This window comes from Periplaneta americana, chromosome 9 (assembly GCF_040183065.1).
Source record: "Periplaneta americana isolate PAMFEO1 chromosome 9, P.americana_PAMFEO1_priV1, whole genome shotgun sequence".
Taxonomy (NCBI): Eukaryota; Metazoa; Arthropoda; class Insecta; order Blattodea; family Blattidae; genus Periplaneta; species Periplaneta americana.
In genome coordinates, this window is record NC_091125.1 from 84,007,941 (window position 1) to 84,023,196 (window position 15,256).

Consider the following 15,256-nt stretch of genomic DNA (forward strand, 5'->3'; position numbering starts at 1 on the left):
TTGAATTTTAAAGACGACTTACTCTTTTTCTGTTGATGTAGTCATCACATGTGCACGTGTTCTTTATTTTATTAGCACATGCATGAAGTTTACTGCCCCAATTGCATCAGGAAATGTGTAGCATTCTTGTCATTTGCTTTTACCCGCATGAATTGCAGCAGTAGTCTTAGAAAATTGGATTCAATCAGATGAATTTTCTTTAACTGCAGTAGAACTTCCCAAAATTCTTTGACATTGTACTCGAAAATGTACCTACCGAATATCATTTGCAATACAAATTTTTGTCACAAAAATTTTTCATTCTTTCATCCCTACTGAGGGTTCCACCTCGGTTTCTGTTTCAGTGAGAAAGTGCCGATTAAGCCACTCTACATGTTGTTTTCTAAATACATACAATCCCTTATGGTTTCATAAGTCAAAGTTCCTATGTCTTTTACAAATCTATCATCTTTCTTGAGAAAACAAACCCCATTATCATACGACTCTCTTGTGTTGAGCCACCTACTTAGGTGGCTTAAGAAACCATAAGCCCTGCCTCGTAAATGGGAGCTGTTCCTGTTTTATTAGTCCCAACACAGAAGCCGTGCCTCAGCATGGGAACGGCTGAGATGCTGATAAACTTCAAGGTCGCATCAAACTGGAGACGAACGACTTTATCAATAGGGAAGGCAAACACGGCTCACTTTTATTAATACCACCCATCAACTCTCTTTCTGTCCAATATTTCTCACGCTCAAATGTCAGAAGGTTTGAGGCTGACTAACGAATGCATTGTCTATAGAATATCAAATGAAGAGAACAGGAAAAGAACGTGCAAACTTTTCAGGAGAGCAATTTATAGATTGACTTTATTATGTTCTTTTATTCTATGCCATAATTAAATTCTGTCATAGCACTTGGACTGTTCACATTATCACACTGTTTGATTCATAGCATTACTCATGGAATCTTACTCCACACAACACGCATGACTCATTTTTTTTTTTAAGTGGATAAAGCATGTTCTTTTCCTGTGTTCTTCAAATAGAAGGTAATGCACTAAGAAAATTTGGACTATGATAATAGTAATGTAAAATATAACCATTGTACCTAATATAATCACATCAGAAATTTAAATAGCACAAGATTCAACAGATAATGTTTGGTTGGTTTTAATGCCTCCACAAATGGTTAGCGTGTAAAATTTTCCTACACTTCTAGTGCAATAATGAAATTCCTAACTTGAGAGAGAATGTAAGAAAGAATTCATTACCCCAATGAAAGGATGAGAGGTGAGAATAATGATTAGCAAAGTTTAATTTTGGGATGAACAAAATATTATCAGTAAATTTTTCATGTAGCCTTCTCGCTTAGGAATACTGTTTCTTTTGTGCATTGAAAGTAATGATATGAGATAGGAGCCGTGATACGAATTTTTATTGAGCTTTTAAATCAATCCCCCTTAGCTGAGTTTCAACTCATGAACCTAGAATCTAATGGCAAACATGATAAACACTCGAGCAGGGGACTACTGTAGTGAATATTCTGCAGTAAAATATTGATATTTCTGGCAACATGACGTATTTCATATTATCGAAGGTAATTAAGTTGCCAGAATGGATATCCATAACAGAATTTCTTTCAACAAATAAAATTGGTACACTAACTATGTATCCAACTTAGCATTCGTTATAACAGTTGTAAAACATTTTAAAGTAAATTCTTACAAAAATAAAGTATCCAACCTTTTTTTTGGGAGCTTCTGGTTGATCAGCAATAACTTGCACAGAATTTCTAGGTGCTGGCTTCGGGGCAGCAAATAAGCCACTATCATCTTCCATATCTGCGCCATCAAATATTGGAGATTTTTTAATGTTGGAAACTCCAGCTACAAAAGTAAATGAAAAATGAAAGGTACTAAACACACCACAATGAATTCTCCTAACCACGAAAATCTTCAGAAAAACATGAATGAATACTTAGTATTAATATAAAAAATATAAAACAAACTATAACAGTAATGAAACAATGTCTCATATTCTCATAAAAAAAACCACGCACGTACACAACCCCCCCTCCCCCACTTACAAGTGTCTACTGGCTACTTTCCACTGACTGCCTGCCATGAATTAAGGCAGCTTTCTCCCTCTCCCTCCAGCACAGTGGTGCATGCTTCGATATATTGCATAACCAATACTCATTGCAGCGAGTGCTGACGATTGCTGGTCTAAACCCTTCTACGTTTCTTTATCCATGATGTTTATGGTCTGATGATACTTTGAGATTTCTACTTGAGGAAAACGGTATAACAATGAGTTATATATAGGAATATCTTCTTCACCAATATTTATGCACATAACAAACAATATTAATTTCTTAATCCCACAGGAAGAGAGTGTTAGAACCTGGTCAGTTAGTTCGTATCTTACCTGTTAATTTCTTTTTCTATTTGCTTTGAACATTTTTTCACAAACTTCCATTTCTCAAGTTTCTATTAAATTTTATTTTTCTTAGCATCCAACTTTATGAACAACATATTAATATCAACAAAGCTATCACCTTCTAAGATTTAAATTCCTGTTTGTTTTTCCTTTCAAGTTCTAATATAGTATTGCACATTCTTTTGATGGTAGTGGCAATAACGGTTTCGGTTCTTGTGTTGTTACTTATATGTAGGTGTAATTAACATTTAATTTCACTTCGTAGTGAAAAATATCAAATTTAGAGTTTTAATATTGGGCTTAGCTCTGAGGCTCATTTCTCATTCAGTCGCAAACTCTCTATTTGTAAATATAATTTCATTATTTTCTTAAAATATCTTCTTTTGTTATTTTTTTAAATTATATCGATTAATTTGGCTAGAATTTATATATTATAAATAATTTATAATAATATACAGGGAAAGGAAATGCCCACCCTACCCAATTACCTCACGGCTTAATTGCCTCGTGAGTGATGTCTTGCTGTACTGCTTTATGAGTTACAACCAGTAACAAAGGAATAATAATAATAATATATAACGTATACATATATTAAATGTGCAATTTTGAAATGTATAAAATACGGTTTTCATTATAACATTGAACGTAAATAGAAGTAGGTAGCATGTGACTCTCTAGCAAATATAATAAAATATGTGCAATTTTGAAATGTATAAATACGGTTTTCATTATAACATTTAACTTAAACAGAAATAGGTACCATGTGATTTTGTCTACAAAATATAATAAATGTGTAATTTTGAAATGTATACATACTGTTTTTACAATAGTATTGAACTTAAAATATGAACCTCTTGTGAAATCACTTGTCCCATTATTATTTAAATTTTGACCAACAAAACGTTGAAGATATACACACTACCTGGCAGACCACAGTTTAGAAATCACAGTCTATAGTATCACGTCTTCAAAGGGAGAAAAGAAAATAATTACCTGCACCCTCAGACAAGACTGATAGATAGTCTACAGTTTCTGGAGTGCTGGTAGCTACACCTGAGGTGGCAACACTTTGTACACGCTTGTTTTTTTCAGTCTTTTTCTCTGTAACAACACCTTCAGAAAATATGTCGTCTTCACTCACAGCATCAGGTCCAAATAGTGATGCTTCATTAGAAATTTTCTTCTTATCTGTAACAAAAACAAATATATGTACTTCTTTTCTGCAACAACAGTATTCCACAGCATAGCTGTCACAAATTTCTTAACATTGAAACTATTGTGTGCTTCTATTGAGATTTCTATAAGCTTCTGTTATAGAACACTTTTCTAATTTTGGATTACTTAGTATTACTTCACCTTGAATTAGTGCTTTCCCTTTAAACTAGCAAGATTTTTGTTTTCATTCGTACTTTGATTTTTAAAATATTGTACTGCTTAAATGTTTTTTTTTTTTTTAATTTGTATGTAGTTTTCTGTAAATTATTGTTTCTACTGCAAATAGACAAGACAAACAGTAATCAAAATTTCTAACATCCTTTAATCAAAGTACAATAAATTCCTCATGAGAAGGAAAGACATGTTATAGTGGTACGGTACTGTACTATTAGCAGTAGTAAAAGTAATAGCAGTAGAAATAGTAGCAATAGCATTACTAAAGGCATCCAACAAACAAAACTCAGTACGCAGAAACCAGGGGGCGTGACTGTCTAGCGCAGATGACGCATGCTCTCTTTCCCAGCATGCTCCCCATCTCCAATCACACTACCGACACTATGCGCATGCGCACGTATTATCTTCTTGTGCAGAACTGAACACGTGTTATTGCTACAGAGTCAGGGAGTCGCATAGCGTTTTATATTAAATATTAATTTACTTTAATTTAAAAATTTAAAATTTAAATATGAGGACAGTTCCAGTGAAGATAGATACCGATTGTGACTTAGAAAGAGACGATGTAACATCTTGTAATGTTATATTCACTTAATTGGGTATTGTTACAGCTGCTCTTTGAGTGCACATAACCGCAACTGTAGCCGTTATAGCTATATCAGTAGCCGCTTATTAAAGAACCCGCCTACTGTAGGGGGGTAAGAGGGGTATAACATGCGCGGCGCAAGGAGTCTGAGCTGAGTTTTGTTTGTAGGATACTTATAGCAATAGAAGTGCATTAGCAGTAGTGATGCAGGGAAAAAACGTATGTAAACTTCTTTAAATCTTCTTCCAAATATGTTGTTGTTTTCTAATGCCAGGCGTTTGACAATAAAGTCATTTGACCTCTTGCACTCCAATATTTTTCAAAGATATTATCATGACCAGCCAATGAAGCACAGATTTTGAGGTGTTCCGAATCCATTTCTTGGTTTGAGTTGCACAATGGGCAGTTAGGGGACTGATATATTCCAATTCTATGCAGGGGTTTAGCCAAACAATTATGGCCTGTTGCCAATCTAAATGCAGCTATGGACGATTTTCGTGGTAAATCTGGAATTAACTGTGGATTTTGATGCAGAGAGTTCCTTTTTTCCCTTGGGATAGTGTTATCAAATTTTGTTTGTTGAAGTCTAAGTATGTAGATTTAATAAATCTCTTCACAGAGTAATACGTAGATTTAGTAACAGGTCTGTAAGTAGCAGTGCTGCCCTTCTTTGCTAAAGCATCCGCATTCTCGTTTCCCAGGATTCCACAATGGGATGGTATCCATTGGAATACAATTCTTTTATTGAGTGGTATTAATTGAGAGAGCATTTTAGTTATTTCTGCTGTTTGAGATGAAGGTGTGTGTTTAGAGACGATTGATAGAATAGCTGCTTTGGAGTCTGACAATATAACTGGATTTTTAAATTTATTGATGTGGCATAAAAGATTCCTGAGACATTCACTTACTGCAATGATTTCACCATCAAAACTTGTTGTTCCATATCCAAGTGATCTATAAAGTGAGAAGAGACAGCACGTAACACCTGCACCGGCACCTTGTTCTCTGGAGATCAAGGATCCGTCGGTGTATAAATGAAGCCAGTTTTGTGGAGGGTACCTAATATTAATTGTCTCTAAAGACAATTATTTCAGTATTTCAGTGTTTACTTCTGATTTCAGTATTACTTCTGTTAAATTTAGATTATATTCTACATTTAATAGAGTTAAAGGGTTTGATTTAATTTGTAAGTTTTCTTTTAAATTCGGGATATTGATTTTCTGTTTTAATTCTTGAACAATGGATATGAAACTTTTTTGAGTTTTCAATCTACAGAGAGGACTGTATGAATGCCAATTGTTTCCTGGTAATCTGATAAGTTTCCAAATATGTATAACATACAATAAAGGATTAATACTATGCACACTACTGAATATGTATACCTTTACCAGCTTTAGTGTCCCACAATGACCCAGGAGAATTTTCGAGATCATCGAACAGTCCTTGTCCTCCGGAAAACTTCCCAACATGCCCCCCAAACAAGCCATTTCCATCTTCGTCCTCCCCCCAATCCAAAGTTGGCTTATTACCTGTAAAAACAGTAATGTTATCAGTCTATGTTTAAGCAAATACAATTTAGTAATATTATCAAATTATGTTAGGTCTTTAGTAACACTAAAGATTACAATGAAATCTAGGTTTCCCATAGTTATGAAAGTTCATAAACAAACCTTCAATTCTTCCTGATCACTTAACTGCAAAAAATTAAACAAATTCTTCTCTCTAAATAGCCTAATGCACTCCATTAGCTATCTTAACAATTTTAAACAGAGGAAACAATTATGACTACCATAGGCAGTGGTGATGCTAAGGTGTAAATATTGGGTAGGCTGAAACAATCTCCTTACCTTATATATTTTTATACAGCAGATATTTCTCGGCTTTTCTATCAAATTTTTTGTGACACAGACCTCACAAGAAGATGATGACTCATTTTCACCCCGGAAGAGAATACAGGTATATCAATATAACTTAGTTGTTTCAGAGAACACTGTTAGCCAATGATATTTCTTAAACCATGAAAATTGAAATTTTCTATTTTGTTTTCCTCCATCTGCTATATGAATATGTAAATGTAATGTCGATCTCCTTTGTAAGCTCATTTTGTTTCATACATCCAACTTGAAAATTGTTTCTCTTTTAATTCTACAAATAATGCCCTCAATAATTTCAAGGGAAAAATTGTTCCGGGGCCGGGTATCGATCCTGGGACCTCTGGTTGAACATACCAGCGCTCTGCCAACTGAGCTACCCGGGAACACTACCCGACAACGTCTCAATCTTTCCCTTTATATCCACACAACTCGCGTGGGCTGACGAAACGCCAGAGACCCACACTGAGTGCACACAAACTCTATGTGACTTGAAATTGTGGTTTTCTGTTAACGTACAGTGATGTATATATTATGCAAATCTAATCTTTCAGGTAAAGCTTCCTGTAAAGCAGATTTGAATAATTTCAAGGGAAAAATTGTTCCGGGGCCGGGTATCGATCCCGGGACCTCTGGTTGTGTCGGGTAGTGGGTCTCTGGCATTTCGTCAGCCCACACGAGTTGTGTGGATATAAAGGGAAAGGTTGAGACGGTGTCGGGTAGTGTTCCCGGGTAGCTCAGTTGGCAGAGCGCTGGTATGTTCAACCAGAGGTCCCGGGATCGATACCCGGCCCCGGAACAATTTTTCCTTTGAAATTATTCAAATCTGCTTTACAGGAAGCTTTACCTGAAAGATTAGATCTGCATAATATATACGTCACTGTACATTAACAGAAAACCACAATTTCAAGTCACACAGAGTTTGTGTGCACTCGATGTGGGTCTCTGGCGTTTCGTCAGCCCACGCGAGTTGTGTGGATATAAAGGGAAAGGTTGAGATGGTGTTGGGTAGTGTTCCCGGGTAGCTCAGTTGGCAGAGAGCTGGTACGTTCAACCAGAGGTCCCGGGATCGATACCCGGCCCCGGAACAATTTTTCCCTTGAAATTATTCAAATCTGCTTTACAGGAAGCTTTACCTGAAAGATTAGATTTGCAATGCCCTCAATGTTCTCTCAATATGAGCCATTATAAACAAAATTAGTATGTAAAAAAAAACCACACACACACAAGCGTGCGCACATGCACCTTTGATTAAACTAACACTCAACAATGTAACACATTCACAGAACACCAACTTAGTGCGGTGTATTATATCGCGGTTGAGGCTAGCCCCACTTTCTACTACTGAGTCATAGTGATTTGATACCCCCTCCTCCCTGGCCTTCCCTCTAGCGTGCGAGTGCCACTGCCTGTGAGCGAGGCTGTTGTGCATTGCTACAAGACTTCTGCCACAAGCCTTTCACACTGAACTGTGCATCCTGGAATGAGTGCCAACATTGAATTTAATATTATATGGAAGGATCACAGTGAAACAAATTTTTTTGGGTAAACTAAGCCTCAAAAGCCTTTCAAGAGCTTCACCACTGACCAAAGGATGAATGATATTATATAGCAGAACTGGATTTTTATGTGGACGAGGAAGATCGGTAAATTTTGCCTGCAGCCCTCTTTTTCAGAGATAAAGTGGTGAGCATTCTTTTGGTGACAATCATGAGCATCACGACCAGAGGGGACAAGGGGACAAGGGGACTTGAGCGAAATTAATTTACACAATAAAAAATGTGAAAACACGTTCTGAATTGGATGCACAGTAATTTGAAGAGGATAGTTTTCTGGGATTTTACTTGCTTGTGGTGCTGCCATTAGAACTAAAACTGTCATTGGCAAATTTTGGAGGACAGGTTTATGATGGGGCTGGAAACATGATTGGAGTCAATGTGTTCAGACTGTCATAATTATTGACAAACAACCTTTGACTAGTTACTAGCATTGTGGTGCTAATTTGCTACAACTTGGTCATGAGTTGTAATTCATCTAGATCTAGAGCATTAAAAATGCTATGGTATGGGCCAATCAGTTGGAAATTCTTTTTTCCAACACAAAAGTTAAATTTATATTCACCTACATCCATGAGGAAGCAATCCAGGAATCGACTGAAAATACTGCCAGAATCAAACCACTCCGTCATGAGATGGATGTACCGAATATCACATAGAGAGAACATTCTGAAAAAGTATAATTTGATCTTTGAAACATTGAATAAACTGTCAGAAGAAGGTACTAATGAGCCAGTGGTCTGCTCAAAGTGTTTGAAAATGGAGCGATGTATCTTGGTTTGTTGATGGAGAAAAGGTTTGATGTTCTTGAACTGTTGAACAAGTCTTTTCAGAAGAAAAATACTATACCATTGTTAATGATTTAAACAGACTTAGGTGTAACACAAAGTTGTAATATGTTTTAAAAGATAGTAATAAGAACATTAAGCAGCTTGGTTTGGAACCGTTAACACTTTCGAGACATAAGAAGCCACCAAAAATAAATATCTGATGGAAGAGCTGAGTCGTATGCATATATCTATCATATGAAGAATACTATCAACAAGGATACTTTGAAATGATAGCCACAGCTGTGATGGGACTTCAAAATCGATCTCTAAATCAGCACGGTGTAAAGAAACATGTTCTTCCAGAAAATGCCCCGTTAAAAAAAGGGGAAAATTTTGAAGTGTTAGCACCTTATCCTGAAATAGACACATCATCATTAAAAGTGGAAATACAGATGTTCTAACAAAAGAAGAGTTTTTGCTTAAATTATGCTAGAGAAGCTTTATCGTCAGTGATGAATAAGATGTCTATTCAGAAATGTGGAAAATCTTGTCTGGCTTTTACTGATATGCCCAGATGTCTATTCAGAAATGTGGAAAATCTTGTCTGGCTTTTACTGATATGCCCATAGTCTCTCTCTCTCTCTCTCTCCCCTTCTCTCTGTCTGTCTGCGTGACTATATATAAAACAGTATACACGTCTCTAATGTTGTGATTGCAGACAATTGCAATGAATACCTGACGGTCTCTGCTTCTCAGTTGTGTGGCTATCTGTTCCTGCTGCAGCTGCTACTCCTCCTAACTTAGCAGCTAGCTCAGCAGCAAAGGTATCTCTTGGGCCAATTCCATCTATAATACCACATTCGTCTGTTGGTGAATCCCCACCGAACATGTTATCTACAACAAAGTTTGTTAAACACATTATGCTGATACACCCCATTACGAAGTTGAGATATTCTCGACGATTATTTATCAAATTCTCAAAATTATTTGAAATCTATAGTGTAAATCAAAAAGAACGAAACAACTTAACATATTAATTATAAAGTATTTATGATAAAACGTATAATTCACCTGTAACTACAAAACTCTCAAAGTTTCATTCACTATTTGTGCACACATGCTGCGTGCTTGCTGCTCTGCTAGGGCACAAGTGTGGCAAAATGACTATTGACGAGATAAGCGTATTGTGCATTGGACTTAGCAAAGACAAATTCCATTATAATGGTACGATGGCATTTCTTCACACATTTTTGTAATGAGCCACCACCTTGGAAGAACATCTACTGTTGACACCATTACTATGAAGAGACTAAATGTTTGCGTAAAAGGAATAGCACAGAATGGTCACATGTATCAGATGCAGATGTCGACAGAATGGGAGAAGCTTTTATAGGAAAATTGCAAAATTCTATGTACTGTACCTAACGAACCAGTCAACAATTGCATCTGCCTCAAAAAAACTTCTGTTTTGCAGTTGATAAAGCCTTGGCACTAAACAACAAGATCGTATGACACCAGTTCTATGTGGAGGATTAAGACTTTGCAGGCCATGCAGTTTCCAGTGACAAAGCAATATTTCATGTAAATTTCTAACATTTTTTAGTATAGAACACAGAGCACCCTCATGCCACCAATGAGCATGTCCGAGATTCACCCAAGACCGAGATTTTTGCGTCATATCACAAAGTAAAATCAATGACCCATTTTTCTACATGAAAGGCAACGTAACTGAGGTGACCTATCTTGATATGCTGCAGTAATGACTAATCCTGCAGCTAGATGAGGATTGCAACGAATATCTATTCCAACAAGCAGTGGCATCCTCATTATTACAGTGCAATTACCTAACAGAGCATCTGCTTCACAGCTGGATTCCATGTTATTGCCAATAACCGTAAAATTCGCAATTAGTCACCCAAGTTACTTGACCTTACTATCTGTATTTTTTTTTTAGATATGTAAAGGATGCCACCCACGCCAAAATTAAGACAGTATATTGCTACTGCCATCGAAACCATACATATGGGCATGCTGTCCTATGTATGGTAATGACTCTACTGTCACCTGGACACATACGGTACTGCGTGACATGCTGTTCCCACATTGAATCTTTGTGATCTAAGTAAATCTCTGACAGTTTTACCGTCCATTAATGCCTTCCAAGTTCTTCTATCATAATTAGTTACCGGTACTTTATATTAAATATGTCAAGTTGTTTCATTCTTTCGATTTACCCTACATTACAAATACACTTGTAAAAAATCAGAAAATCTGTATTCTGTTCTATAATAAAATACAAATGAAAAGAATGAAACAACTTCAGATATATTGAAGATTATTGTTACTACTGTGATGACTTAGCAGAAAAGTATGAAAGGAAGGTCAGCACCATCCCAATAAGGACCTCTACAGGATACAGATTAAGGTAGGGTTCCCAGAAAAAAAAAATACGGGACACTTATCAGTTACCACTGAGTAAGTTTAATATGCGCACCCATCAAATATGACAATCTTTCAACGTGTGTGGGTAGTAAAGTTTACTACACAAACACTTTATTAAGAGTAAATAAACAAATAGTAAACAAAATTGTTAGGGTGCATATGTGCAATAAGTTTAAGCTTGATTTTGTAAGTTGCCTTCAAATTGTTTTTACTAAGTTATTCCAGAAATAGCTACAAAATACTTTACTCACATGACAATATTCTTATAAATCAATCCGCCTTGGCCTTGCAATATTTCTCTGAAGAATGAATTTCATTTAACAATTGTCTACTTTGAAGAATCATGTCATGAAAAGCAACACAATCCTCACTGAAGAATGATTTTACAACAAGCATTGATTTTATTGTTTTCACAGACAATTTATTTTTCTCATCAGTCCATAGAGTGTTCATGCGAGAAAATAATCTTTCGACACACATATCTGTTCCAGGGATACACATAAGGAACTCCACTACCTTCTTTAAATTTGAGAGTTCTCCTTCAGTACTTTTAAAAAGATCCACCCAGATTTCATCTAAATGTTTGGATTTTAACATGTCCTTCGCTTCAGTGTCTTCTAGAGCTGTTTTCACTATCATTACCTAATCAAACAAATCAGATTCAACAATGTTTGATATGTCAGCAGTCTCATTCATAGTTTGGAATGATGTTGCTCCATTTGTCAATTTCACCTGAGACATACTGTTTGATTTCAGCATAAATAAGTGACCATTATTTTATACAGGACACAAAGGTGCTGTAAAAATCAACTTTATGGCTCTGAAATGCTCCAATCAGTGACTGTATAATTGATAGAGCTTCAACGAAAGCTATATTTTCGACTTCTAAATTCATGATAGTAGTATGGAACATGCACTGCAACTCCAGGAAAGTAAAAAACAGCTTCGACACTGGGTTTTGGAAAAAATCTTTCAGCATTGTCGGACATTTATCTATTGAAAGAAAATAGGCTTTGAGTCCATCAAACATTTCATTCAATCTCTTGATTGCTGGATATAACAACCACGTCTTCGAGTGTCCCAGAATTGTTTTATATTCGTTGCCCACAAATTCACAAAATTCTTTCAAGGACTGGACTCGTACAATGTATATATAAAAATGCAGATTTATGACTTTTCGTAGCAATGTGCTGGGTAACGTCAGACTTTCCGCCATGCTCGACACTAAACAATCCACCATACACTCCACTTTGTTGGTCTCGCACAAATTAGTTGATTTTCTCAAAAATGGAAATTCAGTTTTTAAAGTATCTATAAAAATACACTTACTCAACAAACCCACAGGAAAACTAAAAAGCATAAACAGCACTCATACACAAACAGACCGCTCCTGAAGCAACATGCTGTTTCTCTTGGAGCAAGGTAACTTGAAATGGTGATTAGCGACAATGTGACATGGTCACATGAATGGCCAAAGCCAATCGGGCATCACTATTGCCGTTGCGGTGTTGTCATCACTCGCCTTGAGAAATTAATAACTCACAATAATTGTTTCATAATAGCCCATCTACAGTTACCTGCAATGATGAAGGTGATGTTTATAATAAATTCGTAATATAGAATAGACATTGTAACTTTTCCATTTTTTCTCAGTTCAGAACTCTAAAATATGGGACAGAAAGCTGTCCCGAAGATTTTCCTCGGGACAACGGGATGCATTAGCAAAAAATGGGATGATCCCATATTTTTATGGGACGTCTGGGAATGGTAGATTAAGAAAACTTTACTGAAATGATAAGCCAGTAGCCTGTAGTGCATCAAAACCGAGAGGAGAGGGAAAGGCTGAAACGAGGCAGGAAGAGAAGCTGTCGAACTTTAATTTCTCTACAACCATAATGTTGTTGCTACACATTTGTGAACAAATGGAACTTCGACAGTGAGCTTTGGCTGCTGGCTGTGCCAGAAGAAAAAAAAAAACCAGAACATAGCTCTCTTTACTAGAAACCAGGGCTTATTTCTGACATACCTATGTGGAATTTTTTTATGGACAAAAGATGTTTTCTCTAGATATTCTAGTTTCATGTGCTGCTGCCAGTGTCTCACCACTATCACGATCATAATCGTCTCAACATCGTCATTGTCACTGATCATCTTACTGTCAGAGCTCCACAAGAAATACTCGATGTGCAAGTCAGCAAAACATATTACAATAGAGAACTATATCACCTGTATCTGCTGGTGGAACATTGCCAAATAATCCAGAACTCTCCACCTTCTTCTGCTTTCCTGGTGCTGGACCACCTCCACTGCTACTATCACTTGCTTCAAAATCTGAGTTCACACTGGCACTAGATGATGACAACTGCAACAAATATCACAGTCATAAACTACTATTTACCATATGTATTGTCATACCTTCTTCCGTATTAATGTTATCAACAGTAATCTCACTGGAGGTTTTGATTTATCTAGAGAAAATCAAAGGGGACAAGACTAACCGTAGTAACTTTCGAGGAATATCACTTTTGTTGACGTCGTACAAAATTTTGTCCAATATTCTTTTGAGAAGATTAACTCCATATGTAGATGAAATTATTGGGGATCATCAGTGTGGTTTTAGGCGTAATAGATCAACTATTGACCAGATATTTTGTATTAGACAGATATTGGAGAAAAAATGGTAGTATAAGGATACAGTGCATCAGTTATTCATAGATTTCAAAAAGGCATATGACTCGGTTAAGAGAGAAGTTTTATATGATATTCTTATTGAATTTGGTATTCCCAAGAAACTAGTTAGATTAATTAAAATGTGTCTCAGTGAAACGTACAGCAGAGTTCGTATAGGTCAGTTTCTGTCAGATGCGTTTCCAATTCACTGTGGGCTAAAGCAAGGAGATGCACTATCACCTTTACTATTTAACTTTGCTCTAGAGTATGCCATTAGGAAAGTCCAGGATAACAGAGAGGGTCGGGAATTGAACGGGTTACATCAGCTGCTTGTCTATGCGGATGACGTGAATATGTTAGGAGAAAATCCACAAACGATTAGGGAAAACACGGAAATTTTATTGGAAGTAAGTAAAGAGATAGGTTTGGAAGTAAATCCCGAAAAGACAAAGTATATGATTATGTCTCGTGACGAGAATATTGTACGAAATGGAAATATAAAAATTGAACTTTTATCTTTGGAAGAGGTGGAGAAGTTCAAATATCTTGGAGCAACAGTAACAAATATAAATGATACTCGGGAGGAAATTAAACACAGAATAAATATGGGAAATGTCTGTTATTATTCTGTTGAAAAGTTTTTATCAATCAGTCTGCTGTAAAAAACTCTGAAAGTTAGAATTTATAAAACAGTTATATTACCGGTTGTTCTTTATGGTTGTGAAACTTGAACTCTCACTTTGAGAGAGGAACATAGGTTAAGGGTGTTTGAGAATAAGGTGCTTAGGAAAATATTTGGGGCTAAAAGAGATGAAGTTACAGGAGAATGGAGAAAGTTACACAATACAGAACTGCACACATTGTATTCTTCACCTAACATAATTAGGAACATTAAATCCAGACGTATGAGATGGGCAGGGCATGTAGCACGTATGGGCGAATCCAGAAATGCATATAGAGTGTTAGTTGGGAGGCCGGAGGGAAAAAGACCTTTAGGGAGACTGAGACGTAAATGGGAAGGTAATATTAAAATGAATTTGAGGGAGGTGGGATATGATGATAGAGAATGGATTAATCTTGCTCAGGATAGGGACCAATGGCAGGCTTATGTGAGGGCGGCAATGAACCTCCGGGTTCCTTAAAAGCCAGTAAGTAAGTAAGAGAAAATCAAAACTCGAGTGGGATATAATTGACTATTACACGATTAGAAGAAAGTATATAAAGATTAGAAGTAATAAAGTACTCCAATACAATAAAATATTGACTTACGAAAATACAACTGTCTTCAAATGTATTGTTGTACCATCTCAACATTATAAATATTACGCTAGATGGCAGTAGTGTGTTAGGATTAGCCGTTTTCTTGTTATCAGTTGTGCCAACTATGGAATCTTCATTGAACTCTGTGGACGGTTACTAGTTAAGAAGGCTTGTTTGTTTCAGCTTCATTTTTTATTAAAACAATTGCATTCCACTTCAATTATCCAGATCCCAGTAATCAACGTCACTTGACAGATGATTTTCAATAAATCTTAGTATTAAACAATCTCTG

The 15,256-nt window shown here is 36.2% G+C and overlaps 1 protein-coding gene across 4 annotated transcripts in view; it reads right to left on the reverse strand.

The window, feature by feature from the left end:
* FAM21 (Family with sequence similarity 21) overlaps nt 1–15,256 on the reverse strand; it is a 67,384-nt gene that overhangs the window by 37,135 nt on the left and 14,993 nt on the right. For 2 of the 4 annotated variants that reach the window (XM_069835141.1, XM_069835140.1), the window contains exons 6-10: nt 13,261–13,396; nt 9,328–9,486; nt 5,784–5,924; nt 3,414–3,608; nt 1,725–1,867 (exon numbers count right to left, since the gene is read on the reverse strand). In XM_069835141.1, coding sequence (XP_069691242.1) covers nt 1,725–1,867; nt 3,414–3,608; nt 5,784–5,924; nt 9,328–9,486; nt 13,261–13,396 — 774 coding nt within the window. Of the gene's footprint in view, nt 1–1,724; nt 1,868–3,413; nt 3,609–5,777; nt 5,925–9,327; nt 9,487–13,260; nt 13,397–15,256 lie in introns of all 4 variants that reach the window. The other 2 variants (XM_069835139.1, XM_069835138.1) reach the window with 1 other exon arrangement.